Source organism: Protopterus annectens, chromosome 13.part0 (genome assembly GCF_019279795.1).
Source record: "Protopterus annectens isolate FY-2018-M chromosome 13.part0, PAN1.0, whole genome shotgun sequence".
Lineage (NCBI taxonomy): Eukaryota > Metazoa > Chordata > Ceratodontiformes > Protopteridae > Protopterus > Protopterus annectens.
Window position 1 is genome coordinate 472,441,089 of NC_056747.1, and position 15,124 is coordinate 472,456,212.

General features: G+C 42.0%; 1 protein-coding gene across 1 annotated transcript in view; it reads left to right on the forward strand.

The window, feature by feature from the left end:
- The first annotated feature begins 580 nt into the window (after positions 1-580).
- Positions 581-15,124, forward strand: part of NSUN5 (NOP2/Sun RNA methyltransferase 5) — a 787,401-nt gene continuing 772,857 nt past the window's right edge. The window contains exon 1 of the mRNA XM_044054112.1: positions 581-781. Within this exon, the coding sequence (XP_043910047.1) occupies positions 689-781 (93 nt within the window). The 5' untranslated portion in view covers positions 581-688. The remainder of the gene's footprint in view (positions 782-15,124) is intronic.

The following is a 15,124-nucleotide window of genomic DNA, read 5'->3' on the forward strand; positions in this document are numbered from 1 at the left end:
GGAAGAAATAGCCAGGGAATTGTTATGGCTAGGCTTGTACAGGCCCTAGGGCAGATAGCCTAGTACCAATCTATGAACCTATAAGGTGGTGAATTACACTTAATAAATTATTATAATCAAAGTGACAAACTTTTTTTACTTCAGCAAATGTATTTTAATTAACATTCTCATATTCTATCAAAGTCTCAGGTTTATAGTACTAACATATTAAGTGCCCCAGATGATTTTTGTATTTTCTCCTCGATTCGTTGAGAGCCATGCTCCTGCATTTTAACCTCTTACCTCCAGAATCCCCCGTGAAACTTGATACAATTACTATAAAAAATTACTCAGAGGGCTATGATTTATTTAAACTTCGAATTTACCATTGCTTTCCTCATAAAGTTTTAAAGTGTTAAATTTTACATGAATTATTGAGCAGGTTAGATAAGCAAATATAAAGTGATTTTACCATTGGCTACATGCTGGATAATATGTACTGCCATACCCGGAAAATAAACAAACAGACAGTTATTTCATAAACTCCTAAAGCACAACTTTTTCTTTGCGACAGTTCCGTTCGTTTATGGCCCTCGCACTGCTTCCATGATTGCATGTCATGTGATGCCAAGGAAGAACACGTGGGAAAACGTTTGTATCTTGGTGTAGGGTGATTACAGTAGTGCATTTTGTCTTGTAATGTGTTATTATGTCACTGTACAATCGAGCGGCAGAAATTCTGGAAAAACTAGAGCGGAAGGAGGGCTCCGTGAAAAACTTAGTTTACAGCAGTCGGGATCAGGTACAGCTGTAGCATTATATTTCCAAACGTTTTAGAGCAAGAAACTTGAACACAGCAAAAATAACTGGAAGAAAGCATCAAACATAGGGATAGATTTAAAATATCGCTCTTATAAACTTAAAACGTTGCTAGCATGACATGTTTTAAGTTAGCTTGGATTTTCTGAAGGCTGTGAAACCTGAAACTCAAAAGTCTGTCATTATTTAATGACTTCAGTTCTCAGCAGTTTGCCAAAAACAGAAAATGTAAGAAGAGCAGACCAAAAATATGAGGAAAACTCTGATCCGTTTGAGAGAGATTTTTATACCGGTGTCACCAGTGAGAGTACAAGTATTTATGTTTTACGCTTGTGGTTTTCCCGGTTGACTTGTAGGGGCTTTGTAGTTTGGTGTTTTCCTTTTAGCACCCTTTAGTTGATGTTTCAGTTTTCCCGTTGTATACCAAGTAGGAATTTAATCATCCGCTGCAATAGCCCCGTTTGGCTCACCCCATCGTTGATTATTTTTTATTTTACATTTGTTGACCGGGTTGGTCTAACTGGGTGCCTGTCCATTTTCAGTAGAGTCCCGGGGAGATAAGATCCAAGAAGTTACATTAGTACAACTGTTTAGGTAAATATACAAACTTAAGGTTTCAATAGTTCAAAAATTTACACAGTTTAAACGTAAATTTAGCAAACAAGTTATGGTACAGATACATAAAGTTTCAGTAATTCCAAAAAAATAAAACATCTTGCACAGTTTGTACAGAATTTGTTGGAAGCATTAGATGAGGTATTTTACACTCTATTTCCAAAAGACTTAGCTATACAAGTTAAATTAGCTGTAGAGGGTAAGATATGTCTTTGTAAAGGATAGGTAATCTGTGGATACTGGCACAAGCCCGAGCAAATATAAGGTCTGTAGCAAGAGAGAGAAGGGAGCCCAATAGGATTAGTCTGGATTTGTACAGGGACATAACCAGTGGGTATTAAGGTAGAGTTTCAGATAGTGCTTAAAAAGTGTAAAAGAAGACAGTGATATAAGTTTGTAAGGGAGATGGTTCCAGTTTTTTCTCACTGCATTAGAGAACAAGGCATCTCCTGCCATGTTTTTAGATTTACATGTTGATACAAGCAGTTTATTAGGTGATCTTAATGTTTTGAGGTTTTTATTTTGGGTAATGAGGTATTATTGATAAGCTCACCAGCCTGGGCATAAACCCTTACGTCACAAGATGGATCGCAAACTGGCTCTCAGACAGATCCCATAAAGTAAGAGTAGTGGGATCTGTGTCCGAATCCAGACCAGTAACGAGTGGTGTGCCTCAGGGCTCTGTCCTGGGGCCCCTCCTGTTTGGCATATACTTCTCAGAAGTACGGGCAAGCATGGAAGGGCTGTGGCTGACTAAGTTTGCAGACGACTGCAAACTGGGTGCTATAATAGAGTCTCCGGCCGACATGGAGATCCTCCAGAAGGGCCTAAATGAGACTGATGCATGGTGTCAAAGTCATGGTCTCAAGCTAAATGCAAAAAAATGCATAGTAATCCCCTTTGGAAAAAACACAGTACCCACAAACTACAACATAGGAGGTAATCCCCTGAAATCTGAAGAAGAAATAAGGGATCTAGGGACCCAAGTAGATAGTCGGCTTTCCTTTGATAACCATGTTACCAAAGTGATTAGAAAATCCTTCTATGTGACCCATCTGATCACGAAAGGGTTCGCATCAAGATCTAAGGACGTAATGGTGCCCCTCTACTCTTTCCTCATCAGATCCATTATTGAGTACAATGCACCAATTGGAATGTACCTGGCTAGATATCTCCAGCAGCTGGAGAGACCACAGAGGTACCTAACCAAGAGGATTACTGGCCTCAAACAGTTGCCCTATGCAGCACGATTGAAAAAGCTAAGACTGTTCTCTGTTGTATACTGCTTTCTCAGAGGCGATCTCTGTCTAACGTACAGAGCCATGTCCAACCCAGAATTGTTGAACGTGCTCCATCTTAGCAAAACCAAATCTACTCGAGCTACACTCTCTAGGGATATAAACCTCAACACAACAATGAATAGAACATACTGGAGGGATAGATTCCCTTCAGAGACTTCCCTTACTATGGAACAGGATCCCGATCTACATAAGACAGAGCCCCTCACTATCACTCTTCAAGAGGAACCTTGATGAGTGGATGGGTAACAGAAAGATCACACCAGGGATCACACCAACAGCACTACTAGATAGGGGCCAAGGGGTACTAGCTGCTAGTACAAGGGTCTGGGGAACTACTAAAGGGGTGGTGAATACCGCACAACGTGGCTGGGTTAATATATGCCTTCGGGCAGATAGCCCAGAACCAACCTATGAATTGGGGTTTTAGTGGGTTGGCAGAGGGTCTTGGGGGCAATGGTGAGTTGGTTATAGTGAATCTGATTCTGGAGCTCTAGCTGACCTAATTGTTTCAGGTTATAGTAGTGATGGGTCCTGAAAGCAGAAGCAGTGGCAAATCTGGCAATGTTGTTATTTGAGTTGGTCAGCTTGTTCAGGTTATATTTTGACAGGTTTGTATATATATGGAAGAAGCATAGAGAAGTGTGGAGATAAGGTGGGAGTGGGCAATAGTGGTTCTAGCTAGTGGGGCGAGAAAGGGTTTAATCCTTTAAAGAGATCCTAGTTTCTTGTTAACAGTTTTTATGGTATTGTAGATGTGAATATCAAAGTTCAAGTTATCAATAGTTACCCCTAAAAGTTTAGTTGTTGGATCAGGAGATAAGAGTATGCCATTGTTGGATGAGATTGAGAAATTGAGTGGGAGTGCCTTCCTGGTAGGAGAAAAGAGCAAGAGTTTGTTTTTTTGGGGGGTTCAAGAGGAGGCAGCGTTGTAAAAACCAGTTCTCTGTTATACTAAAAATTTTTTGGTTAGAGTATGTAGTTGGGATTGAGATTTAGCTGAGCAGATTATTGTTGAATTATCTGCATATTGTATGCAGTTAGCTTGGAATAGCTCGGTTTAGGTTGTTGGTAAATATTGAGAAAAGGAGGGGGTCTAATATGGAGCCCTGGGGAACACCTAATGTAACAGGGAGATGGGATGATAGATTGTTGTCCCATAGGACAGCCTGTTGTCTATTGTCTAAGTAGAACTGGAACCTTTTAGTAGGCATTGTATCGAGAGAAAAGGATTTTAGTATATTAATAAGTAGATCATGGTTGACCATGTCAGATGCTTTGGAAAGGACGATGAAAAGTGCTGAAGAAGTAACATTGTTATTACGGTTAGAATTGATGCAGTCGGTGAAGGATAAGAGAGCAGTAGTTGTGCTATGGAAGGGTCTGAAGCCATGCTGACACTTAGCTAGAAGATTATTCTGAAGTAGATGGTCTAGTAACTGTCCATGGATGCACTTTTCCATTTTTGCCAAGGGGGAGAATAGTGCTATGGGACGGTAGTTAGAATATTCTATGGAATTTCCACTCTTGTATAGGGGAATAATGTGGGAGATTTTCCAGATGGCTGGAATGATGCTTTCTTGTATGGTTCTATTTAACTACAGTGATATAGAATATGCTTTGACTGCTTTTTGGAGATATTCAGCAGGTAGCTGGTCAGCTGATAGGGTAGATGGGTTTAGCTTGTGTAGAAAGTTGGATAATGAGGGAGGTTGTGACTGGTTGCAAGTGGAGTATTGGAAGAGAGTTCTCAGCAAAGGTTGGGAGGGCATAGCCATCAGCTGTAAGTTGAGAACAGAGAGGTAAGGAGCAGAAAAAGAACCATCAGTTTTAGTAGGCTACAGTAGGCAAGTAATCCTGAATAATTGAGTGAAGTGAAGGAAAGATAATTAGGCATCTAGATGGGTGTCTAAGGTTCACCCCACGTAAAGATGTTATGGGCTATACTTTAAGAGCAAGCCTAAGGACTCAAAAAAGAAATAAGATCGTAAGGGTGTATTACAGACTAAGAAAATGCTTCCAAGTCCTGAAGGACAAGACTGCCACCTAGTGGACAAAGTTAATATTGCAAACTGGGGGAAAAGTGGGAGTTTGTTTAGAGATTCAGAGGAAAGAGTAGAAGTTCAGGTGACTTTTACGTGGAGGGGAAAGAAAAGAGATATATAGGTTCCAGAGTAGAGAGGGGGTGAAGCTGCTGGCTTTCCTGGCTAGCGCTCTTAGAGCCACCAAAAATAGAATATTAAATTATAGGCTATACTGGCAGTGATATTGTAGACACATACTTTCTTGCTCCCTTTACTTGAGATAATACAGGGAATAGGTGGCTCAAAGATGAGACTGGAGGGAGTTTAGACAGGGTCCTTGTTCTTCAGGTAGTTAAACTCTGCTTCTTAGTGCAAGTTTAACCAGGTTGGAGAGCTGGGTCTGTTGTAGGAGAGAGAAAGAAAGTAGTAGAAACAAGTAGTTTAGTACTATAACATAGGCAGTGTAGTTAAACAGTATGTAACATAGCAGAACAACATTTATAATTGAACAACAATGAAATCTTGGCTAAGCAGATACACAAGTTAATTACTGAGATGTAAAACACCTTATAAGTCAACCCAGTCAGTATTCTGGATAAGCTAAAACAAAATATATCCGCAAAAGAAAGAATTAGCTTATAATATGTGCAGGGCTAGGAACAAGACTGTAGATAGCATAAGGGTATAGATTCAGTTGGGTAACATTAAATTGCTTTGAAAGTTTTCAAATTAGCGTGTTATAAAAAAAGTACAGTTTGCATATCATAGAAACAGCTCATTTGGATGCTAATATAGGTAATATATAGTATTTAAAAGCCTAGTTTCAGTGTGTGAGCATGAGCCTTTTTAATACGAGACAAGATGTGCAATTGACCCAAAAGAGTTTAGTCTACCAAACAGTTACAAAGTATACAGCAGCCTCATGTACTTAACCATACACTTTAAGCACTAACCTTATGTCGACATAACAGTCGAGTAGACACACTAGCAAAAAGCAGACACTGTGGACTAAGTTAATAAGTGATAGCGATGTACATATGTTAGACTTGAGTGGTGTAGATATCCCACAAACTAGCACTCAAATGAGACGTCTGTTTTAAGGTAGTATAGCTTGTACATCACTGTATTAGATATATTAATTCCCCAGTAAAGAGTATTATGCTTAAAGTAGGTAAGTCTTATGGAACACAAGATGGTATACTCAGGGCACACAGCATTCACTCTACAGGAGTTGTTGGTATAGAAATATGTCAAGCCAACATTTCAATGTAAAGTTAAATATTTCGTGTTTATAGAATATAAGTAGCCTAGTTTTTAAGCTGTTTTAGTGCTAACATATACAGCCCATTTTCTGATTCAAAAATTTAGAGACGGTTTATAAAAGCTAGGTTCTACTACTTGTGGAAAATAACTTGGTTAAGTGTGGAGTAGTTTAGCATAATCTCATACATCTCTTCTCCTTGTGGACTTAAATAGAGGTAGCTAAATGTGCCTGCATGTGGGTAGTACTAGCTCAAAGACAGCTTTTAGGTACTTCGTGCTTTTATCAGTTATATTTTGAAATTAAATTGGTAGTGGTGCTGTTTGACATAGGCGCACACACCTGTAGCCTTTATTGAAAATTTTAGAGGCAGCCCAGTGTTTTTTTTTTTTTTTTGTTTCAAACTGGTATCGCTATTCATATGAAGCTGTGAAAAAAGTTCACTTCCCGTGCGTGGAGGTTAGTTCAACTTCTTCAAAAAGAAGAATAGCAAAAGAGTAAATGCATAGTAAGGTGTTTTTTAAATCAGGTTGATACGAATAGAGTATCATAAGATTCGTAAAAGAAGTAGTAATAATACAAATAACGGTTGAGGCTAAATAACCGTTTAAATCCTTACTCCTTACTTGTCTAGATTGCAGTTTAGGCTGATGTTTCAATGTTTCTTAATCACATATATTCTTATGAAGCTGTTGAGGATAGAAAAAATACCAGACTTGTTTATCTAATTTTTCTATTACACATTTTTGTGGATTTTTTCAGTTGTTACATGTGTTTATCATTCGATGTTATGTTGTCCCATCTCGCCTTCAGTCTCGCTACCTTGGCTTCGGAGCAGAAACCGCTCCAACTCTGCCTATACTAAAGCTTGAGAGCTTCTACTGGCTCGAGGCTGAATACCTATCCCATAGTGCTTAGTGACTATTCCCCAGATCTCGTTTGCCGCTTGAAGCTTCGGGATTGTCTTCACTGGCTCAGGCTTGGAAAATTTAATATTTTATGTATTTTTCTAACTTTTCTGTCAAATTATTGGTTATTTTTAAGTATTAGTACTATAGTAACAGTTTTGTACTATATTTAGCCCTTTTCAAACCTTGTAAGTTTATTTTGCAGCTGTCTTTCTTTGGGCCTTATTTTCTCCACAAGAATCCCTTTTTAGGGGATTCTTGCCCTTTTTTCTCATTTTTATAAGCCTTTTAGGAGTAATCTGTGTAGTAGGAGACAGTTTAACTTGGAGACTTCTCCTCCCCTCCTTTTTCTTCTCTATAAAAAGAAATGTATAGTACTTTATTTGTTTCTTTGTTGCCTTCTCTTTATAAAAGTTATAGTTGTTGTTTTAACTTTTATTGAGAATTTTTTTCCTTACAACTGCTATGTCTAAGGAACTAGCTAAGAAACATAAGTCAGGATTCAAAAAGTGTGATTCCTGCACTCGGATGTCCATTACTGACGGACACACTAGTTGTGTGTACTGTCTGGGTCCACTCCATCTTCAAGACTCCTGTTCCATTTGTCATAGTTTTAGTGCCAGGGTCTTGCAGGAGAGGAGGAATAAGCTTGTACTGAGGGATTATTGAAAGTGGACAAAGGAAATCAGATTGAAAAATCAGACAAAACTCCAAAGTCTGCTTCATCGGCTCCAATGTCTGAGCCGCCGAGCAGCACCAGGCATGATGCCTTCTCGGCTCTGAGGGTTATTGGAGCTGAAAAACAAGGTTCTCCCTTGGCTCCATCTGTCTCATCGGTGCCATTGCGGAGCTGAAAGAGGAACTGGTCACCGTCTTGTTCGTTCTGTGCCGGTCTCTCCTTTATTACAGTTGGTGGCAGGTAGCCGCAAGTCTTCCAGTTATTCCTCTAGATCCTCCAGGTTATCGGATGAAGACGTGGAGCGGGTAGTGAAGAGGTTGCTTCGGACCCAGGCCGTAGCTGAAATTCTTTCGAGCCTAGCCCATCGGACCTTGGAGCTGACAATGGTACCTTTTACTATGCCTATTCCTCCTCCAACTCGGACGAGTTTGGAGCCAGAGAGTATGGAAGGTAGTCGTCGTGCTGGATCCACCGGAGCCAGTAATCACTACTGATAACTTGGATCTGACGTCTGCTCCGTTTTTTTTCTATGCTTTTGTCCATCGAGGGATCGGGGGGGGCAACGCTCCCTGGTCGGCTTCAGGGGGGGGAGTTGGGTCGGACCCTTGTTGGAGCCGGCTGTTCCACTCTGCTCCACAGTTCAGGTGAGTTCTGCTTCCACATCTACCACAGAGCCCCCCTCCTCGGTGCAGAGGAGATCTCCTGGTCTCTCGGGGCCGGAATCTCTCTCGGCCCAGGATCGCGATGCCTTCGAGGTGATGTGGAGTGTGCTCTCCTCTGCGTCTACTCCACCTTCGGCTCCAGCCTCTCTTCCCCCTAAGGGACCAGTGTCCACCTCTTCATTGCCTCTCCTTCAACCACAGAATAGAGTCAGTGCCCCAGGAAGCCACAATGGGTGGATTCTCCTCTTCCGATACCTCTCCGTCCGGAACATCCCCCTGAGGAGGTCCCTCAGAAGAGACAGTGTAAGAGGCAACACATAGACTTCCCTGAGTCTGACACTTCTGATACCAACTTAGGGGATTCAGAAGGGTCCCCAAGGCCCCCCCCCTCTGAGGATGTTTCCTTTTCAGACATCCTGGAGATCCTTAAATAGAGGGGTGGCTGGAAGTCCCTTTCCCCTTCTGAAGATGACTCTGTATACCTGGAGGCATTTGGCTGTCACCCCTCCACCTCTTGGGTGTCTCCTTTCGACCCTCTTCTGGGTTTGGTGAGCCGGAAGGTGTGGGACTCTCCGGACTCAGTGGACCCCGTTCCGCTGAGGCCTAATAAGGTCATTATGGCCATGGAAGATAGGCAGTACTTAACTAAACGGGTTCCTGTAGATGCAATGGTGGTGGCAGCAGCCACAAAAAAATGAGTTAGCTGAAACTTCTGTATCTGTTCATCCACTGAACAAGGATTCTTATACGATGGATAGATACGGGAAGCATATGTTCTCTTCATCGGCATTTATTTTACGGTCTCTGAATTATTTGTCACATTTCACCCGACTTCAGAGGGATCTCCTAAAAGAGCTAGGAGATACCCTGCAAGGTGCTACAACCCAGGACTTATCTGATAAGGTTAACTCCCAGCTTGCAACCTTAACCTCCATATCTAACTCCTCCATGCAGCTCGTATCTTATGCAGCCGATGGAGAGAGCAGGGCAGCAGGTACAGGAATAGCTCTTCGTAGACATTCCTGGATGCGCCTTTGTGAGTTTTCAGAACCCTTCCGTTCTTCCTTTATTGACACTCCCTTTGGCTCTTCATTGTTCGGGCCTAAAGTAAAAGAAACTCTCACCAGAAGCCAACAACATGGTAAGACTCTGCCATTAGAGTCCGTTTTTCCTCCCCTACCAGACCTTATCCTAAAGGTCAAAAGGGCAGGAAAATGTGTTTCCGTAAGACCAAAGGAACCTTATCTGACACTCCTGGTGATACTTCCCCTGGGGGCAGCATGGGAAACAACGGAAGACACCTTCAACGTGGCAGAGATACTTTCTCTGGTAGGCCCTTCCAGCGCTCCTGAGAGAAGGCCCATCTGTCCACCTCTGGAGGCAGTCTGGGGGAGGATATTCCTGTACCCAGAAGCCTGGCTGAGTTTGACTCGAGACAAGTGGGTACAGTCCATTATATCCAGAGGATACAACATTCCCTTCCACTGTCCACCTTATCCACCAAAGTCTGTCCCAGACATTCCACCCGGCCAAAGGAATCAAGCAATATGAGAAATACAAAAGTTGCTAGAAAAAGAGAGTCATCCAAGAAATCCCAGCAGGTTCTTTTTAGTTCCAAAAAAGACCCTGGGGACTGGAGACCCATATTGGATCTCAGCAGACTAAACAAGTTGGTGAGAAAATCAAAGTTCCGGATGGTAACAGTGCAGTCTATACTCCCGTTTCTGGGAAAAGCCAATTGGATGTGCTTGTTAGATCTTCAGGATGCGTACTACTACATAAAGATGGACAGGTGCTAAAGAAGATTTCTATGCTTCCGGCTGTGAGCCAGTCATTACCAGTTCAGAGCACTGCCCTTTGGACTCACCACAACCCCCAGGGTGTTTACCAAATGCATGGCAGTATTCATGGCTCATCTGAGACACCAAGGATTCCAGGTGTTTCCATACTTAGATGACTGGCTCCTAACTGCCACCACCAAGCAACTACTGATCAAAGCAAGAGACTACGCCATTTATCTTTTCTCAAAACTAGGCATTACTATAAATACAGAAAAATCTGCCTTGTTGCCATCACAGCATATTACATTCATTGGTGCAAATTTAAAAAAACAACATGTTGGCAAAGCTACCTCAAGAAAGGATACAGACTCTACGCAGTCAAGTGACTATTTTACTCAACAAGAACAGAGTACAGGCAAGATTTGTGCTGAAAATCCTAGGCTCTGTGGCAACAATAACACTACTTCCCATGGCATGACTTCACATGAGAATACTGCAGTGGCTGCTCTTCACCCAATGGTCCATGCAGGACTTGCCTATGTCTCACAAAATTTTCATAACTCCTTCCTGCAAGAAGGACTTACTGTGGTGGGTTCATTCCACTCTGGTAACAATGGGCAGACCGTTTTAACTTCCTCAGCCTATCGCTACAGTAACCACGGACGCATTCCAGATAGGGTGAAGGGGGGGTATCATCTGGGACAGACGGTCCAAGGAGTTTGGAAAGATCACGAGTACCATTTGCATATCAGTGTCCTAGAGATGAGGGCTGTGCTTCTGGCGTTGCAAGCACTTCTGGACTCTATTCCCAAGGGGACTATTGCAATTCAGATAGACAATATGTCGGTGGTTTGGTACAGCAACAAACGGGGAACCAGATCCTACCCTCTATGTTGGGAGGCCCAGAGAGTATGGCAATGGGTGATATCTTCTCAGTGCTTTCTGACAGCAACGCATATCCTAGGGAAATCCAATGTTCTAACAGACAGGCTAAGTGGAGCGATTCTCATGCTTCACGAGTGGTCCCTCAATCAGGAAGTTGCAAACCAAATTTTTCGCAAATGGGGTCATCCTTGCTGTGACCCATTTGCCACTCCCTCCAATTCCAAATGCAGCAACTACTTTGTCCTAATTTCTCCTCCAGGAGAGTCACCGAGGGATGCACTAGTGCACGATTGGCCCTTGGGTCGTCTTTATGCCCCCCCCCCGTTTCCCTTGATTCCAAAGGTCATACAGAAAGCAAGGTTGTTGAGTCACAGGTTAATTCTCATTGTGCCATACTGGCCTCGTCAGATTTGGTTCCCCTTCCTTTGGCCCTACCTTCAGGAGGACCCATGGATCCTGGACCCAGTGCCGGATCTTCTGACGCATCAGTCAGGAACGCTCCATCCTGCACTCCACACCGTCAAACTGACAGCTTGGCTGCTCCACTTCCGCTCTTAGCCAGGCTTCCGGCATTGTTCCTTGCAGTTCGTCACATTCTAGTCTCTTCCCACAAACGGACGACTAGGAATCTATATGCGAGCAAATGGAAGAGGTTCTCTTGTTGGGCTGACAAAAGACACAGATCCTTTTTACAGCATCTATACCTCTAATCCTGGAATTTCTAACCGAAGCCTTTAATCAAGGGGCAGCAGCCGCTATCCGAGTTCAATTAGCTGCTATTTCTAATTATCATGTGGGTGAATCAGGATCTAGTCTAATGTCTCCTAGACTGTGCAAAGCCTTCCTAAAAGGTACTTTTTCTGTTAAGACCTCCCGTCAGAGAACCTCCTCCTCCTTCTTGGGACCTCAACCTAGTATTGTCATCCTTCTTTCTGCCCCCTTTTGAACCAGCATCATCTTGTTCATTAACATTTTTATCTTGGAAAACACTCTTCTTGACAACAGTTACTTCAGCCAGGAGAGTGTCAGAGTTACAAGCCTTGTCTATCCTTCCACTTTATTTGATCTTCCATAAAGATATTTTCCCCTCAGAACAAATCTTTCCTTTTTACCAAATGTTTGTTCTCAAGCCAATTTAAACCAGAGTATAGAATTACCAGTGTTTTTTTCCAAACTACGGCAACAGGGCAGAGTATAATCTTCATCAACTGGATGTGCACAGACAGTTACATTTTTACTTGCACAGGATCAAAGAATTTTGGAAGTCAGATCAATTGTTTGTCTCCTATTCAGAAAATAAAAAAGGTTTGGCAGTCTCAAAATGGACTTTGTCCAAATGGCTTACCGAAACCATCACATATGTCTATAATTCCCACAGCAAGGAACCGCCAGGGAAAATCAAAGGTCATTCAACTAGAGTGGTATGAACCGCCATTGCCTTTCAATCCAGACCTCCACTGGATTCAGTTTGTGCTTCTGCTACATGGGTTAACCCTGATACTTTTATTACTCATGGTATGAACCGCCATTGCCTTTCAATCCAGACTTCCACTGGATTCAGTTTGTGCTTCTGCTACATGGGTTAACCCTGATACTTTTATTACTCATTACAAAGTAGATGTGGCCTCCCGGAACAGGGCATCCTTTAGTTCCACTGTCCTGAGGAGTTTATTCCCTTGAGCCACCCAAGAAAAAGGCGATGGGGACTCTGTCCCAAGGTAGCAAGACTGAAGGCGAGATGGGACAACATAACATAAAGAAGTTATGTACTCACCATAGCGTTACATGTTTGTTGTCCAGTATCTCGCCTTCAGTCTTTGGTCCCTCACAGCCCCCCCCCCCCGAATATCTAGAGGAATTTTTTCTCAGAAATTGGCAAATAAGGTCTGATTCTCTTCTTGCCCTTTCTTGTTAATTTTTTAACTATATTTTTCAGATATTATCCTTTTGGATATTGTACATAGATGAGATCAGACAGGAGTCCTCGTGGACTATGATGTTTGCAGATGACATTGTGATTTGTAGTGAGAGTAGGGACAGGTGGAGAAGACCCTGGAGAGGTGGAGATATGCTCTAAAGAGAAGAGGAATGAAGGTCAGCAGGACTAAGACAGAATATATGTGTGTGTGAATGAGAGGGAGGATAGAGGAATGGTGAGGATGCAGGGAGTAGAGGTGGCGAAGGTGGATGAGTTTAAATACTTGGGATCAACAGTTCAGAGTAATGGTGAGTGTGGAAGAGGGGTGAAGAAGAGTACAGGCAGGATGGAGTGGGAGGAGAAGAGTGTCAGGAGTGAGTTGTGACAGACGAGTACCAGTAAGAGTGAAAGGGAAGGTCTACAAGAGGGTAGTGAGACCAGCTATGTTGTATGGGTTGGAAACAGTGGCATTGACAAAAAGGCAGGAGTCAGAGCTTGACGTGGCAGAGTTGAAGATATTAGGATTTGCATTGGGCGTGACAAGGATGGACAGGATTAGGAATAAGTATATTAGAGGGTCTCTCCCAGGTTGGAAGGTGTGGAGACAAAGCCAGAGAGGTAAGATTAAGTTGGTTTGGACATGTGCTGAGGAGGGATGCAGAGTATATTGGGAAAAAGATGCTAAGGATGAAGCTGCCAGGTAACAGAAAAAGAGGCAGGCCTAAGATAAGGTTTATGGGTGTGGTGAGAGAGGACATGCAGGTGGTTGGTGTGACTGAGCAAGATGCAGAGGACAGGAAGAAATGGAAACAATTGATTTGCTGTGGTGACCCCTGACGGGAGCAGCCAAAAGAAGAAGACATATCATGGGAACCTTCCTTCTCAAACGAGATCTGGGGAATAACTGCTAAGCACTATGGGATAGGTATTCAGCTTCGAACCAGTTGAAGCTCTTGAGCTTTAGTACAGACTGAGTCGGTGCCGAGGTTTCAGCTCTGAATCCTAGGTAGCACAACTGAAGGCGAGATACTGGACGACAAACATGGAACGTTATGGTGAGTACATAACTTCTTTTTTTAAATGCTGGCAGTCCCTTTGTACTAGAGGAGAAAAGAGTATCTTGCAATGTTTGGTGATACTCTAAAAACATTGAAACATTGTAGATTGATGACCCCCAGATAGCATAAAGTCCATTTCATTCTGTTAGTTCCATACCTCTCAACTGCCCATGATTTCATTTAGTTTTAAATTGTGTCACTCTTAATCTCGCCTAAAACTGGTAACTTTTGAAGAAAAGGATGCGAGTCCATTATTAAATAATGGCAATAATTAAATTAACAATCTTCATTTCCATCAGAAAATGTTTATTATTCCACATTCTCTTAATCTGTTAATATCGCAAATAAATGATATTTTATTTGTGTCACTGCTTATTTCTGGATTTGTCTCTGAATCTTACGAGACCTGTGATTAGGCCTGTTAAACTGCACTGTATTCACTTAGTCCGGTCACATGTGGACTACATTCTACTCTGTTGAGCTCCACACGTTTTATATTTATTTTACTGGTTAATAATCTTGAATGACATAGGTGTTGGGACATTTCCTGAAATGAAAATTCACTGAAAATTGAAACCTTTCCTTTAATGGACCTTTTCATTTGTCTTGCATTGGAAGATTCTAAGAGTACAGGGCTTCTTTATTCTTGGTAAGCACAAGCATCTGGTATGACTGGTGCACTTTAAATTGCACCCAGGAAATGTCAGTTGCCTTTGTATGTGAACTAATTCCTTTCCACTTGACAGTGAGCCAACTATTGTTTTTTTCTTCTTCTTTGCCTTTCCAGGACAACAATTTATTTCTTTATTTTTAATTAAAATCCAAGCATCTTGTGTACTTTACTGTTAAAATTATTCAAGGTCATTTGTTTAGTGTCTAGCTGGAAAGATGTGAATCGCCTTGCCCGTTTTATTGCCATCATCTTTACTGCAGTTGGAGAAAGATTATTGTTTGCTATTGGATTGGCTGATGTGGTTGGTGGGCATGGGGTGTCCATTGGTTATATGAGAGGTAGACTACGTTTTCTCTCTCCCTTCTTTTTATGGACACATTACATGGCTGTACAAATATATATTTTGTAGTTAGAAACATTGTAGGGACAGAAAATAAAGTTCTGTATGAATATAATGTTATTGAGCATAACAAAATTTACTGAAGTGAGAAGTGTGCGGAACATGTTCAGAAATGGAGACTTTTTCATAAATGTGATAATCTGAGCTGGCATTTAAATGAAGAA